This window comes from Vidua macroura, chromosome 4, assembly GCF_024509145.1.
Source record: "Vidua macroura isolate BioBank_ID:100142 chromosome 4, ASM2450914v1, whole genome shotgun sequence".
NCBI lineage: Eukaryota > Metazoa > Chordata > Aves > Passeriformes > Viduidae > Vidua > Vidua macroura.
This window is the reverse complement of record NC_071574.1, coordinates 56,653,532-56,677,135: the sequence shown is the minus strand read 5'-3', so window position 1 is coordinate 56,677,135 and position 23,604 is coordinate 56,653,532. Positions and strand designations below refer to the sequence as shown.

General features: G+C 36.2%; 1 protein-coding gene across 1 annotated transcript in view; it reads right to left on the bottom strand.

Annotated features, from left to right (window-relative positions):
- Positions 1-3,783: 3,783 nt before the first annotated feature.
- ADGRA3 (adhesion G protein-coupled receptor A3) overlaps positions 3,784-23,604 on the bottom strand; it is a 55,512-nt gene continuing 35,691 nt past the window's right edge. The window contains exons 9-19 of the mRNA XM_053976416.1: positions 22,779-22,980; positions 19,522-19,671; positions 16,984-17,145; positions 16,506-16,709; positions 15,211-15,424; positions 14,857-15,065; positions 10,107-10,231; positions 9,459-9,582; positions 7,713-7,858; positions 5,554-5,649; positions 3,784-5,366 (exon numbers count right to left, since the gene is read on the bottom strand). Of these exons, the coding sequence (XP_053832391.1) occupies positions 4,124-5,366; positions 5,554-5,649; positions 7,713-7,858; positions 9,459-9,582; positions 10,107-10,231; positions 14,857-15,065; positions 15,211-15,424; positions 16,506-16,709; positions 16,984-17,145; positions 19,522-19,671; positions 22,779-22,980 (2,875 nt within the window). The 3' untranslated portion in view covers positions 3,784-4,123. The remainder of the gene's footprint in view (positions 5,367-5,553; positions 5,650-7,712; positions 7,859-9,458; positions 9,583-10,106; positions 10,232-14,856; positions 15,066-15,210; positions 15,425-16,505; positions 16,710-16,983; positions 17,146-19,521; positions 19,672-22,778; positions 22,981-23,604) is intronic.

The window sequence follows — 23,604 nt, the reverse complement described above, 5'->3', positions numbered from 1 at the left end:
AATGCCACGTTCAGCTAAGCACTTAATTTGTATATTCAAATTGTATATTTTGGGATTACAGGTGTTTAAAATTTGTTTGGCTTTTTCATGATAAAGTCACATCAGACATGTAATCAGCTGGCTGTGAGTCATGCTTTGAGAATGTCAGCAAGCCCATTTCTGCACTGACCTTTTAGTTTCTATCTTTTAGCTCTCTAGAGCCATCCTCCACAATTCCATATTTTGTATACAATGCATGGGGGAGCCACAACCTCAGCCAGCAGAGAAGCTGCTGTGAGCTCTGTGAGGACTTTTCAGAAGTGGCCAGGTGAGTGGAGCAGGCAGATGGCTGCTTTCCTCACCTCTAAGGACTGCCATTCTCTACCTGCTTACATCGAGGCAAGTTTCAGCTGTGATGTTGATGGGCTTGTCATACTTACAATCTTACTAATTTAACAGTTTTCAAAACTTGACTCTTCTTGATAAAATAAATTGTACATCTGCATTCATTCACCATGTAATTTCCTCCTCTATCTCCCCAAATGTCCATATTCAACCAATCTGGGAAGCAAACATATATAAACCTCACTTAAACTAAAACCAAACTCCTACAACACAACAGGTTCCTTTTTTTGAAAGCGGGGATTAAAAATTCAGTGTGTTCATTTAAATTAGATGCTTTTTTTCATGTTTTATGTTAATCTTGACCTCCAAGGAGAATAGTACTTCTCACAGATGTCTATGCTATTAATCTCTCTAAGACCTGGATACTGTGACCCAATAAAACCAATGCAAAGTGATCCTTCACTTTGCTCAGGGATGTGAAAAGGCAGCAATACAAGACATCAACAGCTTCAGCAAGCAGTAGAGTGCTGACAGAGCAGTGGTCAAAATGTAACTAAGTAAAAATTAAAGAACTTAATAAAAAGTCATTGTTTCTTCCAACATCTGAAATATTTCTTAACCTACACAAAGTTTAAATTATTAGCATTGAAGTTGTTCCGATAATGGGTGAGATCCAAATAACAAGAGATGCCTCTGTCCAAATTAAGGGGCAAATGAGACCACGTGCCAAGTCAATAGCATGTATTTAACAATGAACATGAGGCAGAAAGATAGAAGATTCTGTGTAGACTTCATAGCACCTTCCAGTATCTGAAGGGGCTTACAGGAAGTCAGAGAGGGATTCTTTATCAGGACTTGTAGTGACAACACTACAGAGTAGTGTTGGAGTAAGGGGCTCAAATTGGAAGAGGGGAGATTCAGGTGACATATTAGGAAGAAATTGTTTACTCTAAGGGTGGTGAGATTCTGAAAACAGGATGCCTAGGGAAGTTGTGGATGCTCCATCCCTGGCAGTGTTCACGGTCAGGTTGTACATGGCCTTGAGTAACCTGATCTAGTGGGAAGTGTCCCTGCCCATGGCAGGGCAGTTGAAACTAGATTACCTTTAAGGTCCCTTCCAGCCATTAACATTCTATGATAAAATCACCAAAACTTTTTTAGATATAAACAGGGTGTGCATATACCCTTTTGCACTATACCCATGACATTTGCTTTTCAAAGTCTGCTTCTGCCAGTAGTATGACTGCACAAATATACTCACTTTTATCATAGAAGTAACCTGCCCTAACTACTGTTTCTAGTGTTTCCATTTTTTTGTAGATAACAGAAACTGCCCCCACTTTGTATTATCTCCTTTCCTTAATATCTGATGAATGATTGTAGCTACTCTCTCATTGATCCACTTCCCATTGAGAAGGCCAAAATAAGCTTTTTGTGGTTTTTTGTGTTTTTTTTTTTTTTTTGCATTGGAGTGATTTATGTGGTTTTTCATGCGAAGATTAATTACAATTCTGAAAATAAGCTTGCTTTACATTATTAGAAAGGAAGGTATGAAAAAGCCTGAAGACTTTCTGTTTCTAATTTTGCTAATAAGATACTATATTGAACATTCCCCCTTTTACAGAGTCTAATAACCTGCCTTCCATGTTTCATTTACAGAAATTCTTTCAATTTAAAATTCTTCATGAAAAATGCAGAAGAAAGTATTATTGTGTTTGTCAAGACTATATCAGAGAACAATGTCTTAATTTATCATCTAAGCCAAAGCACTTGTTAGACAAAAAGCAAATGTAGCTATGTATATAGCAGTGAGTGAACTAAGCATATTTATTAGAGATTATTAGAGTGATGATTTAAGAAATATTTAGAAATTTAAGAAATATTTTACATTAATGACCCTGTATGTACCAAGGCTAGTCAGAGTTTATTAGGTACTAAGAGAAAAGCTTTTTTATCTCATCAAAACAGGACAAACTATCAAGCTATGCATAAGTATTACACATAGAATTAATTTTAAAGGTGGGTTTCAAGAAATACTAAACTGATGTCTGGATCCAAGCAAACCTATGAAAAGAGGGCAATGGGAAAGCAGATTCTAAAGGATAACTGATCCTACCCTAAGTCCCTATCATACCTTGTTCAGATAATAAATAATCTATGGACTTTGAACATCTTTCCACATTATACATGAATTACATTTTTCCAGCACTATAATTTTAAAGATAAAAAAGTAGGCTTAAATTATTTGCATGAGTACATGCATTTGTTACTATAAAAAAAAGCACAATATCAGTACCTGATTAAATATAACGTAAATTGAGCTATAGACTGTGAATTATTCCTAGCTGTGTAATATACAAATTTATCTCAAGAGATTATTGTTTTTCTTGACAAATGCCCTTACTGTCTGCAGTTCAGTTTTCTTGACTTGCAGCATTTGGAATGGAATAGGATCAAGTTGCTGGTTTTGACTTCTAGGTCCAAAACTACTTTTCTGCTACTAAAAGGAACCTTCCTGTACCAAATAATAATCCATAAACAATAATTACAAAGCAGTCAGTTGTCTAAGATGTGTAGATACCTTATAAAATAGATTTAAAACAGATATGATACACTTTTATATTTAGTTAAAATTCTTTTCTTTGGTAATACCCATAAGCTCCTTTTATTCTGAGAGTCTATCCTTACGGTATCTGTAAGGCTGGCCACAAGCTAAAAGCCACCTCTTCTGAAACCAGGAAAATAGAATAGCAATGAAAACTGAGTCATACACTTGTCAAAATGTTCCTGAAAGAATTCTTAAACGGTAACTACCCACAAGAAGTAAAAATAGAACCCAAACTCTTATCAACACTGTCCTACTGCAGAGGTTTGTACAATGCATCGAAGATTAGTTCACACTATCAGACTACTAGAGGCTGCAGTAAATCTGGCAAGCAGTAATTAAACATATTTGAACGAGTTTATAAACTATTTAACACAGTATTTGTGTAGGGACAATGTTAGATCTGTATTGTAACTCAGATACACTTAACTAAAACACCCAAAAGTGGCAAGTCTGAAGCGGGAAACCAACTAACCAAGCATGTACAACCCAATTCCAATTGTTGCTTAAAGGCTCAGTTGTGGTATCAGTACTCGATTATACAGAAGCATTTTTTGCTATTTAATACACATAGCTTTATGGTTTTATTTTTTAGCAAAATGGATATAAGTGCTGGAAACACCTACAACCTCAAGCATCACTCTGCAACTACAACTTCAAATTGGTCACAGCAGAATGATACAAAATATTATCTTGTTTACACTGAGGTGTCAATAATCTAAGTGTAGAAAACTAACTTCAGTACTTTCTTGGTAATGGAAGTTCATAAGTTTCAGATAATGAAACAGTAAAATCAATACGATATTCAGTGCAGTAGTATTTTAAAAACCCAATAAAAAAGTGCAACTTTGGGCTGCTGGGGAAAATACTATTTATTATACATTTAAATACAAATTTGAAATGTGTTATGGACACATCTGCAGGGTTACAGGTAAAAAAAAAAATGTACAAAGTTGTGTTCTGCATCTCTCAAGACTGACACTTCAAAAAAATTTGACAAAATACCAAGCAAGAGTTCATCTTTGTAACAACACCAAAGGTAATAATGCATATATTTTTTTGCTTGGCATATTATCTTTGTTCCCTCCCTGCATTAAGTACCTACAGTTTGTAAACAGTCTTTAAAAGTGTTAATAGCTTTAAGGAATGTGTAATCACAGTTTATATGGATTCATCCCACAATGAATTATAATGCTACACAGTAGTTTCATGTTTCCATAACCCAGTTCTAATATTACCAGTACTGTCTGCAGTGAGCAAAGGTCCATCCTGTCCACTGCTTTTAAGTGGTCCATTCTGGATGGCTAAATTTAAGCCGTAAGATTTTTGTTGGTTTTCAAGTTCAGCTGCTATTGGTTTCCTTAGAATATCTTTTTTGTTGTTGGTAGCTATTGTTTTCTCTGTATTTCTGCTACTTTTTGGAAGTGTACTGCAAGCATCACTGCTTTCTTGTTGGGACTGGTTATACTGACGTTCCCTGTATGCCAGGTAGGCTCTTCGGCTCCTGGAGTGCCCTTCGCTGTTGCTCGGGCGAGTTTTGGGTAAGCCGTTTTGCACACTTCCTTCCACACTCGTGGGTACATCGTAAGCATATTCCCTCAGCACTGCAAGCCTGCTGGCACGATGGCCCTTGCTCCTGTTCTTATGGTGCCGGCTTGGGTGTCCGTTTGTCCGAAACTGTACCTCTAATGGAGCCACATGCATTTTGATATCATTATCTACTGAATGTTCAGTCAGACTGTTATCAAGTTGAGGACCTGTGTTCAATGGCAGAGAAGTAGGGTGGCACTGAGCTGCTGCAGCTTGTAAGTTAGTTAGTTTACAACCTTGAGACGAATTTTTTAGGCTTGAGGCACTTTTATTTGTGCATGAGGATTCTGCACTACTGTTGGTGCATTTTGGGGCCTCTCCGTTGGTTCCACTGGAACTGGAGGGTGGCACATTTACTTGCACTGAATATGTACTCCTTCCTGGGCAGCAAGTTGTTATCCAAGCATGCCTGACATCTTCCCTGTTAATGCAATGGTGCACCATAAGAAAGGCACTGAGGCTTAAACACGTTGCCCCAAAAAAACAGCTGAAGATCAGGTCCATAGGATAATAGAGGGAGATGGACAGAGCTCCAAAGATCCACAGTGTAACATACAAAACCAAAGTAAGGCCCACTCCCAGAAGCTGTGCTGGAAAACTGTGCTCGTTCTCCAAAGCAGACGTGGACACCAAGGACACTGACAATGAATCCTGATGGGCCAGTTCCCCGTGTTCGTTGGTGGCCAGACGCTGCTGCTCCTCAACGGGTTCCTTCAGCTCGTATTTGCGTTCAGGGTGACGCTTTAGTTGTATAAATATGCTGAGAAAATACATGCAGTTTATGAAAATTATAAAACTAGCAGGTCCGTAAAATGCTCCTAAGCTAGGCTCCCAAGCCATCCAGCAACTGCAAAAGAAACAAACCAAAGAATAAATTAACATCTTGCACAAGTCATTTATATTTTTTCAGTTTATTGACATGATCTTGTCTGTGCTATGTTTTCAGGAAGAATCAGAATTAATTGCAACAAGTATTCAGAGAAAAGCAAGCCTAAGAAATCTTAGGACAAAGCACTCACTTATAGGGTACTTACTAAGGTGCATTGGGTCTGCTGCCATAATTTCGAATGTTTGCTGCAGCTGTTATTCCACAAACTATGATAGGGATCCCTCCACCAATAAGGTAGAACCTAAAAAAAAAAAAAAAAAAAAAATTATCAGCAGCTGCTTAAGTGCAATGGATTTTTTTAAGTCACCATGAGGGAAATTAGAGCTTTCCAGGATTTGGGAAGTGTACAAGCTCTTTATGAAACTTTGGCAGTATCAATTGTTTTCTAAGTCTTCCTCACTACAGTTTTTCTCCTCCCGCTGTAAGCTGCCTCTCTCTCAAAGCTGCTCACTCCCACTTCCCACTCACAGACACTGAACAAAAGTATAGAGTGTTAGAAGGAAGAAGCAAAAGCACTCAGTCTGGAAAAGAATAAGGAAACTTAGAATAAAAATACTAAGGGGTATGTCCCATGTTCCAGAGACAAACTTGCCTAATATTATTTACACTGTTAGCTGAAATTTTTTTTTGGGTGCAGGGGCTCAGCAGATGGTAGGTTGTTTGTGCTTTTTTTCTTACTTTTAATGGATTCTGTAATTTTATAGTATATACCTCCTTGCTTCCCTGTGGTGCTATTGATGAGAACTGTATACTTTCAAGAAGAAAAAGGGCCTATGTTGTTGGAATATCACACTTTTCATTCTGATTTCTATGAATTCACATTGTATTAATTAGTGGCAGATCAATAATTACTGATCAGCAGTGAAATTAACAGCACTCAGTCCTGCAGCTTATACTAATCCAGTCCAAATTAAGATCAGAACACAAAAGCAGAAACTCTTCCTGTGACATGTGGGTGAGCATTTGTTTTTCATCAACAGGAGGCACCTATTATGGTGGTCCTAGACTTTTCCACTGCATTTCTGATAATTCACCAGAAATTACTCTTGTCTCGCTTGAGACACAAAACAACAGTCTAAAACAAATTATGACTTCCTTGGAAATCAAGATGAATCCTACAAAGATCAGATTCTGACATTGGTTTATTCTGTATCTTGATGCAGCAATCAGGAGCTGGCCAGACAAAACAAATCTTTTTACAAGTACTACATTATGGGTAGTTTTATTTTGAACCTAAGTTTAAAAGACAACTGAAAAAAATAATTCTTCTGTGGTCTTTCCATACAAAAACATCACACATCTATCTGACTGAGGAAATTCCTGATCCGCAGGAAGTTGGACACTGATAAAATCTGAAGTTGGACACTGAAAAATATAAAACCTGTTTGCTCCATTCTTCTCTTGGATACTTGCCTCCAGAGCAAGTGTCAGAGTCTGCCAGTGTCAGAGATGAGATGCTCAGACCTGAAATGGCATGTTCATGTCTGTGCAAAGCTCAGCATGTGAGGCTGGTAATTTTACCGCAAAGTTTTTCCAAAGCAGAAACTTTGTAATAAGGGATAAAAATGCTTGTATGTGGTACTGAAAATGTTACTTGAAAATAATCAGAAAAGCACATCTGTTTTTCTGCAATCTCTGTACTTCCAAAATCAACTTCTTTAAATATTTGCCTGTAACTAATCAAAGTTAATCAACTCCTGCCACCTTGTGGAGAATTTCACTGTAGCAGTTTTTAATTAATATCCAGAAGCTGAGGAGGTAACATCAACAAGATATATCAGTGTTTTCTAGTAAGAACATTGCACATATGTGAATTTAACAGAGAATTAGTTTGTCTCATTTCTGGGATTTCAGAAAATTCTAGTAGGAACACCACACAAAGAACACTATTTTCATTTGATAATGAGTGACAGTCCTATTTTTCAAATAATTTGTAAACAATCTTTGGAAAGTATATTTTGCTTTATTTACTTAAATTGCAGTGTTAAATTGTGTTAACAGTTCTACACATTCTTTCTTCTGACAATTTAATGGGTTGTGTTGCTATCTAAAGTCCCAGTTAAACCTTCAGTGGTGATGATCAAACACTATTGACTTTTACCAATCAGCAACCCAGCATTGTGTCTGTAATACACTAAGACCAATAGTCTTTCAGCTCATCCTCCTTAACATAACTGAGGAACAACAAAACCTAAAGGAACTGGACAGACCTGGAGAGAACACAAGGGGAGTGACTTTTTGCATTTTCTGGTGAGAATATAAATGTAGCTATCTGGGAAATAAGGAGCCACAGAAACAACTCACCTCAGCATTGGCCTGGGTGGAGGAGGTGGCTCATCAGGATCTTGACACCTTTTTGCTTTTTTGGTTACCTGCTTGTAAATATTACGAGATGTCACTCCCAGCCACAGTACTGTTGCCAGAGTGGAATAATGGAGAATTATCCCAACCTTAAAACAAAAATAGACAACAAAAAAAGAATTAACCCCCATATATTTCCTTTCTACTAAGTTGATACAGTAATCATTAAACTTGCAACTCACCATAAAACTGAATTTTTCAAAAGCTTAATTAAAGAGAAAAAAATCCTCTTATTTTATATGACCACTCTAAGTAAGCATCAAGTCATTATAGTCTAAAACAAAAGAAATATGTAATGCAAACCCTTAAAACTTAATAGCAGGAGAAAAACATTTTCAGAAGTGTACATTTCAATCATACACTTTAGGAAACTGTATTTTGCAAAAGACTTAATTTAAAATGTCCTGTGGTGCAGACATTGTTCAAATTGAAACAAGTAAAGGAACAGCAAACTTGTGATACTGTGAGAAGTATGGAGCAGATGGCAAAACACAGACAGCCAACACTCATCAGCAATTTTAACATAATGCAAAGATAAAGAAAGTGCATTAGATGTTTAACCTGCCAAAACATTAATGCAGTCTGCTTCACAGTGGAATCTCCTTATCCTCTACTGCTTTATTCACAAGCCAACACTGCCATGACAGCACATGCACAAAGAAAAGGCTACACTTGAGTTCCAGTCAAGCTAACTAGAAGTGGGTTTTTTGCCATTTTCAGTCACCATTAAAAACACACAATTCTCAAACAGCCTATCTGTATCACAAGGTTTCTTCTGAAGGATGTCTGTCTCCAGGAAGGTAAGAAAAAAGGTGTGTGTATGTGTGCATATACATAGGAGAAAGATCAGGGATATATTTTATTACAACACTTTCAACCGTCAACCTAATAACTCCAGTAAATTCAAACAAAAAGCATTATAGAACATTATGGTGAGGGATGTGAAATTTTTTTTAATCATTGGATTAAAAAAAAAAATTTTTAAATTTCACTGACATTTTCTGAAAGCAGCAACTGTTATACTGAAACACTGCAACTGAATTGAGATGGCCAAATTTTAGAAGGGCAAATCATTAAAAAGAAGGAGTCTCAATAAAGCATGGGAGCTTAAAACACTTCTCTCCCCTCCCTTTCAGTTATACTGAGCAAATGGAAATAGGTATTTTAATACCTTTGAAAATCAGATCTCACATGGCTGTAAAGGCCACATACAGGCTTATAAAATAATTCCATAGTAATCAAGTCTCAAAAACAGAAATAACCAATAAAACTTCGTTTTTGTGGTAGCATTTTGGGAAAAAAGTATCTGTTGCACATTTAACAAAGGCACGTAGTGATAGGAAGAATGATTGTAAATTGAAAGATTGTTGATTTGTATTAGATGTAAGAAAGTTTTTTACAAGGAGGCTGGCAAAACACAGGCACGGGTTGCCCAGAGAGGTATTAGATGCCCCATCTCTGGAAATACTGCAGGTCAGGCTGAATGGGGCTCTGAGCGATCTCATCTAGCTGAAGATATCCATCTTTACTGCAGGGGTGTTGGACTAGATGACTTAAAAGCAAAACATTAATTTTTTTGTCTAGATTTTATATTTTGATGAATGCCTATACAGTATTAGAGTTCTGTAAGTGGCGAGGGGGGCATATTCATATATAGGAGTACAAAACCAGTAACTAAATTTTACTTACCGCTTGGCAAATACTGGCATTCCTGGTCTGAGTTATGCCTCCAATGAATACCACACACGTCAGGAAAATATGAAAGCTCAAGTTAACTAACATATGCCAGCTTTTAACACTGATCCTGATCACACTATTAAAAGAAACAAATTGGACAATATAAAATACAGCTACATTACTGTTTTCAGAAACTAGCAAGATATTCTGTGATAAACAACATATCATTCCTGTTAATGATTGTTTGACTACCACATACTTTGTAATCAAATACGATCTCTGGACTTTATCACAAGAAATTAAAGCACCCACCTATTACCAGCTCTATTTGGGGCCTGATTTAAAAATTTTAGGATTCAAGCTTTCACATCAACAGAAATGTAAAAGGCTGAACAGTTTGTTAAATTCTACCGTTATTACTGAATGGCCTCTTTCATCGTGAAGCAAAATGAAGAATTGAAGGAAAGACATGGTTATGACAGCTAAATTATCATACTCAAAGATGAAATAGCTACTTGCATAACTCTTAGTTTGCATCAACAAATTTTATAGGGAAAAAACACTGAAAGCATATTACTATATCATGCTCTTATAAAATAGAAAAGGTAGTCCTAAGCATGATCAAACTCATTTTCTTAGTCTGGTAATTTTGATTCCTACCTGTGATGGTATATGTAACTGACCATGATCATCAACAGGCACATCAGCAAAACCATGGCAGTGGCATAAATTACTGGATGCAGAAGGTCAGCTGGCTGTGTATATAATTCAGCTCCAGTCAAGTCCTGACAACAAAAACAGTAAGGTTAGTCCACTGTATCTATTTTTTGGGGGTGGGGCAATGACAAAGGGAACACAAGAAGTAACAGACACCTTCCAGATGAAATGTCTTCCTTCCTTTCCCACTGGTCCCAAAACAACTCTCCAATTATTTATTTGTTATTTCTGGGTTTCTTCTGCAATTATCTGCTATTCTGGCTGACCTTTATAAATGCAGTCACAATTCTTATAGAACAGTTCAACTTCATGTATTCTTGAAGATAGAGAGGTCAGCAGCTTATAGAAACACACTATTTTCTTAAATTTAAAATATTTCTAAGTTCAGATGTGGAATAACTCTGTGTTTCAGTTGTGATTATCTTCTTTAACAGCCCAAAGAACATCACTGACAGGAAAATGTTAAAGGATCTGCATCTGGAATGGAATAACCCCATGCACATAAAAATAGAGGCTGGGCATTGGACTGATTAGAAAACAACCTGAGTCAGTGGTAGACAAAAGCTGACCACAAGTTAGCAATGTCACCTGCAGCCCAAGGCCACACTTTGCTGTGTGAGCACTGACACAGCAAGTGGGTGAGCTGATCCTTCCCTTCTGCTGAGCACTGAGAGACCACCCTGCAGAACACACAGTTTGAGGCTCCCCAGCACAAGAAAGACACTGACATACTGGATGGAGCAAGTCTAACAGATCACCAGGATGATTAGCAGGCTGAAGCATACAGTGTCTGAGGCTGAAGATGTCATCTTTTATCTTTAAGAAGAAAAGGAAGAGAGGAGAAATCTCATTATTATATTAGACTGCCTAGTGGGATGGTATAAAGAAGACCAAGTCAAACTCTTTCAAACTCTTCTTGGAGCTGAACAATCCACTAATGAAAGGAAACTGACAGTATCAGCAACACAGAAAATTCTGATTAGATACAGAGAAGGAGGAGAATTCTGAAATGGTCACATACTGCCCAGGAAGACTGTGTCCCTGGAGATACTCAAAGCTTGACTGAATATGACCTGGAGCTGTAAGATTTGACTTTAAAGGCAGTCAAACTTTGAGCAGGTTAAATGGACCAAATGGCACCAGATGTTCCTACCAGACTGTTATACTATGATTACTGTTTGACCAGAATAGTTGATAACTCTAAGAGAATTCAACAGCTCTATAGCATCAATTATATTTTCTGAATCCACCCAGAATGACATTTTCATTTACTCTGAAGAAGAAACGTTTGGAAGCAGTTACAATTTACTAGAGTTCCAGGAGGGGGGAGGGGACACAGACATGACAACTCAAAATAAACTGTAGTCCCCAGCACAAAATACAGTAAATTTATTTAACTATGATTAGTGAAAAATATCTATTAAAAGTAATTTTTGGGAATAGACAGGATACAGAAAAATCTCTCCCCTATAATTCCAAGTGAGTCACTCTTAAACTTCTGGAGTTGGCAAAGTTCAAAAATGTCCTGAGGAAAAGGAGAAAAAACTTAGCATTAAGAAAGAACAGTAAAAGATTAGGAGGAAGTTTTAGTCTGTTTTGAGAAAAAGCAGTGATACTTTTAAGCTTAAGATCAGTAATCTGATTTCACGGACAGGAAGAGAGTTTTTGAATTGAGGCTTACAATTAAATTAGAGTCAACAGTCTCTTCACCATACCTTCAATTGTTCTTTCATCAGAATATAAATTTGTTATTCCTAACTAACTCAACAACCTCATTTCAAACTAATTTAATCAGGTTGTCAGTTTGATTCTTATCTATTTGGTTTTCTTTGGCACCTGGAAAAGGATCATAAGAATTTATGCCTCAGGCAGACAGTGTCATCCAATTTCAACACTACCCATGGCCTGGTTGTAATGCAGCTGGGGATCCCCGAGAACTCACTGCTGTTACAAACATGAGCAAATGTTTTGTCACACCTGGCCCATGAGTACCAGGCAACAGAAACTATAGGGCAATTCTGCTTGCTGCTTCCAGACTGGTGTCAGGTAACAAGATCTCATGTATGTATAGGTGTGAATTTCAAAAATGAGAGCTACAAAATCACAAGATTTACAATAATCTTCTAAAATGTCTGAGGAAACTCAGTATATGCCTTGCCTAGATAGCCGAGGCCTTGACCCAATAACCAGTGGAATAAATCAATAGAATTCTTTATCCATTGCACTGACATTTTTCATCAGACCTAGTAAAAACAGTAAGGGGAGCTAATAATGTTCTTTCTGAGCTAAACTGATCATAAATAATTATTAAGTAAAAAAGAATGACAGTAGAGTAACAGTAGAGATGGCATTAAGAATACTGGGAGTTTATAGTTAATTAGTAGAACTCTTGTTTCTTCTCAGCCACTATTGCTGGGGTTTTTTCCTCTGTTCAGTCTGCAATAATGAGTTTTCAGCTGAGCTTTCTGCTTATCTCTTCTATTATTAAACAGTGGCGAAGATAATCTCCAAATAAATACAAAGTTTTACAACTGCATCTTCGTAAATCACTAGATAGAAAACCAAGCAGTCAGTGATGTGTTTCCTTACCAGAGGACTTCACGTTATGTTCTGAAATGTATGAAGAGGGTCAGTCAGTAACTACAAATTCCTTTCTTCTACACATATATGTACTAAAGTAAAGTAGATTAAAATAAAGTGAAATAGCTCTGGTTAAGCCATTCACCATCCAGCCAGGATGATGAACCACCATGTTCAGGTCCCTCCTGCCCCTGCTGTTTCACATGTTTTATATTAATGACAACTGCTGGATTAAAGAGCAAACTTCTACAACTGAACCCTAAAGAACTTCCTCTGAGCCCAAGACCAGAACCCAGACTTTCAGAACATGATGGGAGTCTAGAAATGAAATAGGCTATTAAGGCTTTTTTGGTTAATATAGGGATAGGCATTATGAAAAGCTCTTTTAGCAGCACGTAGACATCTAGAGTTTCTGTAATGCGTTATCCATGTGCAAAGAACATCTGTCAGATGAGTGTTACTCTGGGTCCCTCCACCTATGCCCTCCTCTCTAGTCTCTACAGCCTAACGTTTTGGAAAGTGGCTTAATATTTAAGGAGTACCAGTTCTGAGCAAGTATACAACAAGAGCTTCTGACAGAAAAGGAAGAAAGCTGCCCCTTTCTCTAACTTGATTTCTGATTGTCAACAGTTCCCTCTATAATTCACAAGAGGGTAGTCATACAATCTTGCCATGTGTTAATTCAGAAAGAATCTTTATAGAAGCAGATTGAGCATGCTTTTCATTTTTCTTCCTCCAGGTGACAGAAATGTGACCAATTTAAAGCATAATCTCTCTTTATATGCATACTATACATACAAATTAATTTTAATTCTGCTTTAAAAATGCTGCTAAATTTTAGGAAAGCATTATATATTTTAAAAATATCAAGGAAGGAACACTACTTGTAAAAGTTGACTTGATTGCAGAAGTTTAAAGTAATTTAAAACAGTAGCCTCAAAGGTAAAGTGAAAAGTTGCTCTCTTTGGGCTTTTTTAAAAAGCTTGGCATGTAAATCAATTTTATATAAGTATAGTTTGGTAATTACCATTTAATTCTTTTCAGAGAAAGATTTTTGAAAATCTGAGTTGCTAAAGAAAAATATCAACTTCTAATCCACTAATCATCATGAAGGGAGTCCTCTTTCTTCCATGTATGATTACATAAAAATATATATTTAATTCCAAAAGGAACACATTAACTGCCACAAAACCCATATCAAATTTACATTTAACAGTATTTCCTAAACCTCATAATATTTCGCTCAGCTTACCAGTTCACCCTATTTATGTATTACATTTTATAATTTAGCATCTGTAAGGATTACTGATGAGCAGGGTAGCAGTCACCATCTATAAAAAGGGAAGTTTCCCAGGCTAGATCCTGAAATTAAGAGTTCTGAGAACAGACAGAGAAGAAATTCAGCTTCCCAAGTGAGGAGCGCTAAAAGAAAGTGTCTCTTCTATCACCATGTTTCAGAACTGGTTAACCATTTTATTGATACCAATATGCTTAGACTAGATTTTGGATACTATTTTTCAGCAGTATTTAAAAAATAGTTTTCATAGTTACTAAGTGTTTTGATCTTTTTTCCATTTCCACTGAAATCTTCTGGTAACAGACCTACATACTAGTGAATTAACAGTTAATTTGGAGTGAAATAGCTGTCTTTTGTTATGGATCACAAAAAAAATACTTGGGAAAGCACTCCTGGTCAACTGACAAAGTCAACGAATCTAATCTAACACAGAGAAGATAGTTTAAAAAAAAGAGCAGTAACAGTTGAAGATAACCTGTCATTCATAGACTAAAGTTCATGAAAATTGATTTGATTAACTAACTCATTAAAATGTCTTCCTATAATATAGTACTTTGCATATGAAAATTCTTTTTTTCCTAGTGTATCCAGTTGTTTATTAATTATATATTACTCTGATTTCCACTTCAACCTCCTCTAACTTCAATGTTTACATCAAAAAGGGCAAAAACTAAAGATGTATTTATTATGTCTAGTTTTATGTGAAATGAAGTGTAGGAATGCTTGTTTTCCTTAACACAAGAAAAAAACCAAACAGAATTGTATCTTGAAACATTTTTAAGTTGAAGAAAGAAACTAAATTCCTAAGTGTCATACCATTAAAACAGCATAGTTGCTGAGGGAGTAGCACTGAATGGTGGTAATATTTTCATCAGACAGAAGGATTCGACAGCCATCAGATTTCCATCCCCCTTGTCCATTCAGGAGATCGAAGTCCCACTGAGCTGCAACAGCATCTGCTCCGTGTGCAATGCGTCGCAGTGTCACATTGATAGGAACGTGGTGACTGGCTACGTTTAATCCATCTGTTACAAAGAAAATGTACTTGCACGTAAATTTCTCATCATGTAACACATTAGATGCTAAAACTTTCTACTGGTACACACTAATCAAAATAAGGGAGTCAAAACTGTTTAGTAAAGATCATAAAAAATAATAATAAAAACAAACCTATCTTGGTAAGAATAACTGGAGTTACAACTGTACGACGTTTCCCATCATCAGCCAGATTTGTTGAATTTCCTGTTGCTGGGAAAAGCTTTCCATTGCGAAATGCAATAAGCTGAAGCTTGTAGATAGATTCATCTGCTGGTCTGATTTCTCTTTTTTGTTTTTGGGTGAAAAGGGAAGCTGGCAACTGGATAGAGGCCTCTACAATTGTGTTCTAGAAACAAACAGATTTTTAAAGTTGCAAAGAGAAAATTATGTTTTTTACCGAGATAAAATTAGCAACTCCACTATATGTACAAAGTCAGAGATTAATGCATTTAGCAAACTATGTATCGTGACCAAGCTATTTGACAGTGTTTCCAAGTAATCCAGAATAAAATACCTTAATCAGGTTATTAAAGTGTTAAAACACTTTTTAAAAGAAAAAAAAGTTAAGATTCTGCAGTTACCTTACTTGTTACAGAGAGTAAAGTTAAAGTTGGTATCAGTAAAGTATTACAAGTGTTTTTCCAGACTAGACTAGTAGCAACTCTAAGCAGCAACCAACACAAGCAGAGAGAAATGCTGCAACTGTGCACTAGTACCATTCAAAACAAAATGCTGTGTACAAACAGGGTGGTTTTACTTGTATATAAATGATACTTGAGTGAGAAGCATGAATATAATTTCATAGAATTACACAAGCATAGATTGTAATATACATCCTGCAGTGACATACAAGCAAATTCAGTGCTTAAACCAAACTGGTAAGTTGGGGAATATAACTGAAAAAAATACTTTTATGGAATATGAGGAAGTGTTTCCATTTTATAGATGCCCATATATAGATTTAATACATATAGGTGTGTGTATGCACATGCACACACAAAACTCACCTCTCAGGTCCATCTTCTATTTCATGCTTAACTACAGTATTACTCTGAGTAGAATATTTCACATTTTTAAGGAGACTGCTAATGTCTGATTTAATACATAATTAAGGTGAAAATATAGAAAAATAAAGATGTATTATAACAAACTAGGAAGCATCTCAATTTCCATACTTATGAAAAAGTCTGAAGATTTTTCAACTTATGAAGAAAACCACACCTACTTGCTAAAATCTGTGTCCATTAAAACAACTATTTTATAATCAAGCTTTATAATCAAGAATTATCCGTTTAATTCTTCTCACAGTCATTTTGGATTACACAAAAATGCTAATTTAACCTTAGAAATTTGTAACAATAAACTTGCTTGCCAAATTATTCATATATATTATTAAAAAGTCAGTAGGGAAACAAAGAGCATCCCACCTTTAAAGCCAGGCTTGACAGTGTATTTGAAACATTGCACTTAAAGCTTAATTGTTTATCTAGATTTCCATCTGGGTCTCTTCTCCCATAATCACTGAGTCCTGTACGGTCTGATGTAGCCACTTTCTGAAATACTGTGCAAGTCATCCCAGTGAAACCAGCAGCCTTTATTACATAGGCCTCAAGAGCAATATTTGGAGAATACTGTGACAACAAAAATCAAACATAAAATGATTTTAACACAACAGAGAGGATAATAAATAATCTGAAAGGGATTCTCTGTCTTCACATAAAAACACATCCAGAAAACCATTTCAGTTTATCTAGCAGGTATAAATATTTTCAGAGTATTGCTCTACTCCCTTCAGAAATAGCAGGCATTTCAGATAATGCCAGCATTTATTAAGAAAAATAAAAAGCTATTCAAATTCAAGAGCGAGCAAAACGTCTTCTAAATGAATAATAAATTTATGCTTACAGTAGAATAAACTTGAGCTCCATTTGCAAGCCGGTACATAGCAATTTTCTGTAGACACTGTACAATTCTAGTGCAAGCCTTGGCTTCCCTTTGTGCCATCCACAGAACACGTTCATCAGCCAACATAATATTACTTGCTATGTCCACCATGACGTCGCCAAGCTAACATGGAAGAGAAGTAAGACTCTTTTATTCGGCAGATAGGGTCATTATCAGATGTGAGTTGGCAGCCCAAAAAAGCACAAAGAAAATGGTTGCTCCTATTTCAATCACCTCATCATGTTGAGATATTGAAACACTTTGACTCGGACATTTACTCCCACTGAAGAAAAACGTCATGCCAATAGAATTGTCTGTTAATATAGTGCTTAGGAAAAAAAACATGATAAATATTTTATTAAAAGGGTGTAATACTCCACCTTTTACTGTACTAATTGCTTAAGAGGACCATTTACAAACAACTTGGAAACTAAAACTATAAATCAACTATAATACAGTTTGCATGTATGATAGAAGATTATAGGAAAAGAATAAAACAGTCAAAAATCAGAATACAACCCTTCTGTTTTGGGTCAGTCAAACTATTTTTTATTGCTTTTTTGTTTGCCTTCAAATTTGAATGACCTGATTTAGGTCACAGGTTTACATGAGAGAGACAGCAAATACCCATAGGTACCAGTGCTGCTTTTAAACCATCAATTACATTGTTTTAAGTTCACAGTCCTCACTCTGCCTTCTGTATGAAAAACAAATACAAACTATAATGGGAACTTATTTATTTAGGCCACTCTACCAAAAATAAAGAGCACCTACATTGACAACATTGACCTACACCAGATTTTCACATTTAAGGAGCAGTGACAAATACTGGACCAAAAACAAAGATGAGTATAATTTTTAGTTAAATTGACCGAAATGCAATTGACAGTGCCTAAATTTAGGGACTGGAATTTTCAGCTTGAAGAGAGAAAGGGTAGGGTGAGGAAGGTTTCTCCTTTAGTATGCAGGCTTCCCAATTGTTTTTTTCAGAATATTACTGATAAGGATAGAACACCATAATTTGCTCTTCATTTCTGAAATCTTTAAATATAAAGGCAAGAATTGGAATAAAGTATTTATTATTTTGAGAACTGGCTCTCTAAGGAATAGAATTTACAATCAGTAAAAGTTCTTAACTAACACAGAGCCTTAAGTAGCATTTGCAGGCTGTAGTCCTTTTATTAAATCTTCAACAACAAAGTTAAATTAATTAGAAGTGTTTATCATTACTTATTACTACTTGAGAAATGGTAACAAGTTTCACAAACAGTGAATCAACAAACAGTAATTTTAGAATAAACCAGCAGAATTCGCAGAATTCAAGTTGCTTCATACCTTTAAAATATATTACACATTATTCTTTCTCCTACTTATCGAGGTATGAACAAGTTTTTCCAGCTGTATTCTAAATTAAGACAATCTGCTAAGGAGTTTCTGAACATTCGTCTTGTTGCTTCTGATATGAAAGAGCTAATAAATTGTTATTTATTGTACTAATCTTTCAAAATAGCCCCTTTAGCACAAACTACGGAATGAATAAGAAGATGGTGTAAGTGAATCAATATGAATAACAGTGTCAAGAACAAGTTCACAGAGTAACAACCTAAGAAGAAATCAAGAAATCTTATTAACAGCTACTAAAATTTTTACATGAAATTGTACTCATGTTTTAAATATACCAGCAAATCACAGGCTAGCTTCAAAACAAATCTACTGAGAAAAAAACCCATTGTCTAAGCTGAAAATCCTCTAAGGAGTTCTGCAAAGGATGTAGAACCAGCATTTATGGTTTGCTGGGGGGTGGACAGGGAAAATTTGGCGCTTTTTTTATGCACGAGTTTAAACTCTATGCATTGTGGTCTCCAACTTCCCAACATGCACTGTACAGTGAGATCAATATAACCTCTGTTCAGCAGTGAAACAGAGAGTTTCTACCCACTGGTGGGACTATTCAACTACTTGCATTTTTCTCCCCAATAATGAGCATTCTCTAAGATTTTGGTTTAATGTCTTATGTTATATCCTGCAAGACAGAGAAGTACTGAAAACCTTAGAGATATGGCTCAATACTGAATAAAGACAGTCTATCACAGAGGAAGGGGAGAAGATAAGTCTTGTTTTATTCATTATTGAGAGGATCTCTGAGGCTTTCATTATTTGTGTTTTTAGATAAGAACATACCAATGAAAACCTGTGTGACCCACTCCATATTAAATAAAAACAGACTTACTGTACCTATCTCCCTGCTCCAGTGCTGACCAGAGGTGTTACTCACATTACAGGTCCAGTGAATGCTGGATCATCTCAGCGCGAGTGCAAAGTCTGTGACCATGGGTCAGCAACTTCAGGGACCTACTAAACAAACAAAAACATGGAATAGAATCTGACAATCCACTAACTCAGTGCCTGCATCTAGTGTTGGGAAGATATCACTGCTCAGAATACTTAAGGACAAACACTTTAAGTTATCTTTAAAGTGATGGCAAATTATCCAGTTACCTCTTTATATTTTTCAGCAAATCTTCCAAATTTCTCTATCATTTCAGCCACAAAAATAACATCCATTTTATCAGAAAAATTTGCTGCTTCAACTGTATAAGCCAAGAGCTGTCTTGCTGTTGCCACTGCATTAGTGAGGTTGAGCGGCATCTAAATAGAGAACAAACATGAGCATTTGAAAAAGGACATGGTAGAGACAACATTTCACCAATTAATAAATAAGCATTGATCCAAAGAGAAGAGCAATTCCCACAGGGATTACAGTGTTTTGAGTAGCTAAGGACCACCACCTTATCAGTAAGCAAAAACATTTCCTAAAAGCCAGAGAACTACTGTTTGTACTGGCAGCCAGCAACTGGGTTTTGTGCTGTTGTCCTAGAAGGGAGAGAGGTATTACACAAAAAAAAAAAGGAGAAAAATCCCCCAAAACGGTATTGTCAACTGCTTATTTTCATTTTCACCAAAGCCAAGGCATGACAACACAAAGCTCTTTAAATATAGCATTTTCTAGCAAGAGAAGCCAAAGCCAATTCAAACACACCACTGCCACAGCATTCACTCTCAATTCTGTAATTATAGGAAGCATTTGGAATGGCATACACACAAAAAACCAAGACAGATCTCACTATGACAAAGGTCATGATTTCACTCCTAAAACAAACCCCATGCTGGAAAATTCTTCACTAAATAATACACAACATCCACATGCCTGAGCCAGCAGGGACCAAAAATGGGAAATTTTACATAGTACACTGGAAAGCTGTGCTAATGTTATCAGCTCATGTTCAGATGCTGTTTATCCATGATAATCCAAACTACAGAGGTTCTCTCTGGTTTTTGGTGTGGAGATATCTAGTCTGCCCTACTGAATTTGAAAAGTGCCACATAAGCAAAACTATATATTTGTCCTTGCCAGTCTTAGCACTTGTACATAAATTTCAATGTGACTAATGGAAGTTAATTTTTTATCAATATGCTAAAAGTTATGCATTTAAAGTGCAAATAAAGTTCAAAGTCATAACACATACTGAACAAAGTCAACTTTTAAATTCAGACACTCTTCATGATTTCTTTGAACTTTTTCTTTAATCATGAATTTCTTGTCACCTAAAACTGTACCTGTTCAATATACAAACAAGAACGGTGGAATACAGCGGAATATGAATGTTCTTGTAGAATGTTATAAAGGTTTCATTTTATTTTAGGTGTGAACCTTTACTTGATTTAAAATGTTTGGCAAAGTTCTGATGTTCAAAACAGCTCAACTACCTTTGTTCAAAGGCTATAAACATGCTTGTAATATGATTACATTTAACATTAGTCTCAGAGACAAGAACTTCTGTGCAGAATACTGCTAAAAATTCCAAGCCTACTACACATAAAAAGAAGGCAACTTTTGTAAGTTAAAACAACCACCACCTCCAAAAAATTCCCCTTCTCCCTTTAAAAAAATTTCAGCATAGAATACCTGTGTACATCTGTTTTTGAGTAGACAATAGGAGGTTATCTATTTCACACATGAAAATTATTCTTCTTTTCTTTTCTGAAAATACCAGTCTGATGCTTAAACTTCAAAGTTCCTAACACAAAGTTGGCAACATTTTTCCACAACCTGAAAAACGTTGGCTAACCAAAAGCAGTTATAACAAGTTTAAGTTATCTAGGCTCCTGAGCAGCTGGGCTACAGTACATAGGCAGGAATGGTATTGACTTGTCACAGACCTTGCAGAAAAATGTGAATTGCCAGGTGAGAAAAAAGCAAACCAGCAGCACTGAAGCTCTATTTAAGCTAACACTCAACCTTTCTGTGTCCCAGAAAAGGACAAAGTGATCCCCAGTATTATCTCTCTCCTGTTAATCAGTCATTAAGAATGAACACTCTTCATTTTGAGCCCTCAAACCTGTTTCATGTGACCAAGCCATGGCATGCACCTCTAGTGCTAAGAATATAAAGCAGTAAAGTAGAATAGTTATGTCAACCTCTAAGTTTTTCTTGGGCCAGAACAGGCATTCCCTTTTTTTCCTTCTCATCCTTGCCATATTTGTCGCTCAGGGGTCCTCAGGGAACCAGCACAGGAGAACAAAAAGCTGTGTCAGCATTATTAAGTTCCTGAACACAGTGGGAGTAAGTCAGGCCATCTTACACAATAGGCAGTACAAATCTTTTGCCTCAAACTGGAGTTAGTCCAATCAACTGGACATCAAGATTTCACTGTGTGTATAAGTCTAAGACATACCAAAGGGGAAAATACCAGTTTAGATCCGATTGTCCCAGTTAGGGGTTGAGGTGCTTCAGATAGATAGTGTGAAGTTTTCCCTAAAAGAATGTGAGATCAACTGGAACACTCCAAACCCACATAACATGTAGAAATCCTGCCCTGGGCTCAGACAAGCACCACAGCCCCAGGTTAAATGTAAGTGGTGCTACCAACATCATCAACTCCAGTGACTAAGCATTATTAATAACAAAATAAACAAAAAACCAACCACCAAACTCCAAAACATCACACCCAAAACAATCTCCTATTTCCATGGTTTCACTTGTTGCATCCATACACAGAAGTTGGAAAACAGCCTTAAACCAGAAGGTCAAAGCTTTATGGAGTAATTTCCAACATGGCACTTATACAGACAAGGTTGGGTAAATCGCTGCAGAACAGCATTTGTGGAGGTGTGCATTAACTAAACCTCAAAAGGAACTTGGAGCTGAAAAATTTTGTTTCATAGCTACAATTTAAATTCTAGAATACTCTCTTGGATCCTGGTAAGTGCTACCAGATAAAGAAGTCAAGCTAATACTTACTACTTTCACTAGTTAATCCTTATCAATCATAATGAATCTACCAAAGGTTTACAAAGCAACAAAGGCAGAGCAAAGTTTGAGTACTCTCTACTACTATAATGAAAAGAGCTGTTCTCATTACAGATTAAGCCTGCCTTGTTTCTTTATAGCACGTGGGCAGAACAGGGCATCCAGCTGACAAAAATAATCATGACAAGCCTTCTCTTGTGCTATAGGTAAGTACAAAGAATAAAATCTTCCTTGCACTTTCAATCTAGAGGCACTCAAAACAGATACTAAACCAAGCTTTTAACCTAAACCTGTAAGTTCCAGTATTGTACTCAGAGGCATGTGTCCATCACAACCTATCTAGACCACCAATATTTCCAGCTTGGAGAAGATAAAGGGTCTTCTGAGTTTTTATTTTCATTAATTAGATTTTCATAATTTGGTTTTACAGAAATGCACAAATTACCTGATTGAACATATAAAGAACTCGAGTCACATCATTTGCATACTGGCACCTGGAGTAGTCCTCGTCTGCCCAGTACCCTCCCCTGTCGCATCTGCGCCAGGCTCTTCTCTCATCTTGTGAGTTGCCAGGATATATCCCACTGCCAGCAGAATAACGTGTACACAGCAGGTAGGCTGTGATGCCTGCCAATGTTCTGGGCCACCTGGGGAGTAAAAAAGAAAAAAAAAACCCCTCACATTTAGACAAATTTACATGACAAGTAAATAAAAGGATTAAGCACTACAACATGAAATAAAGAAACACTCAAAACTAAGCATCTCTAAACTATTTAAAGGGCCACCTTGGCTCATCTTCAGCATTTTCAAGCTCTTCATATTTCTGTCTATTAACAAAATGAGTTCTAATGTTAGCATGCTTTTTTGAATTCTTTCATGAGGTTTCAGGTGGAGAGAAGAAGGTGCTTATAAAACAACTAAAAATAGTTTACAATTTTTTGATAAAAAACCTTGCCTACTTCATGAAAAATTCCCTGTTAACACTTTAAAAACAAGTAGATGCTCACTTTCTACTTGTCCTCTACACATGCATCAATACAACTTTCAAACAATTACATTCATATTCGTACCAAACTGCAGATATGAACAGAAGACTACATTTGCAGTATTCAAGAAACACTAGCAGCAGTAGTACAACCACTCTGACCAGTTTTGCAAAAATACCAAATAGAATTTAATGGGAAAAAATTTGTTCTTAATGTCAAGAAAGGAGAAAATAATTTCTTTCACTCAAGGTATGTGAAACTATGCCCTTCTTAAGAAAACTCTTA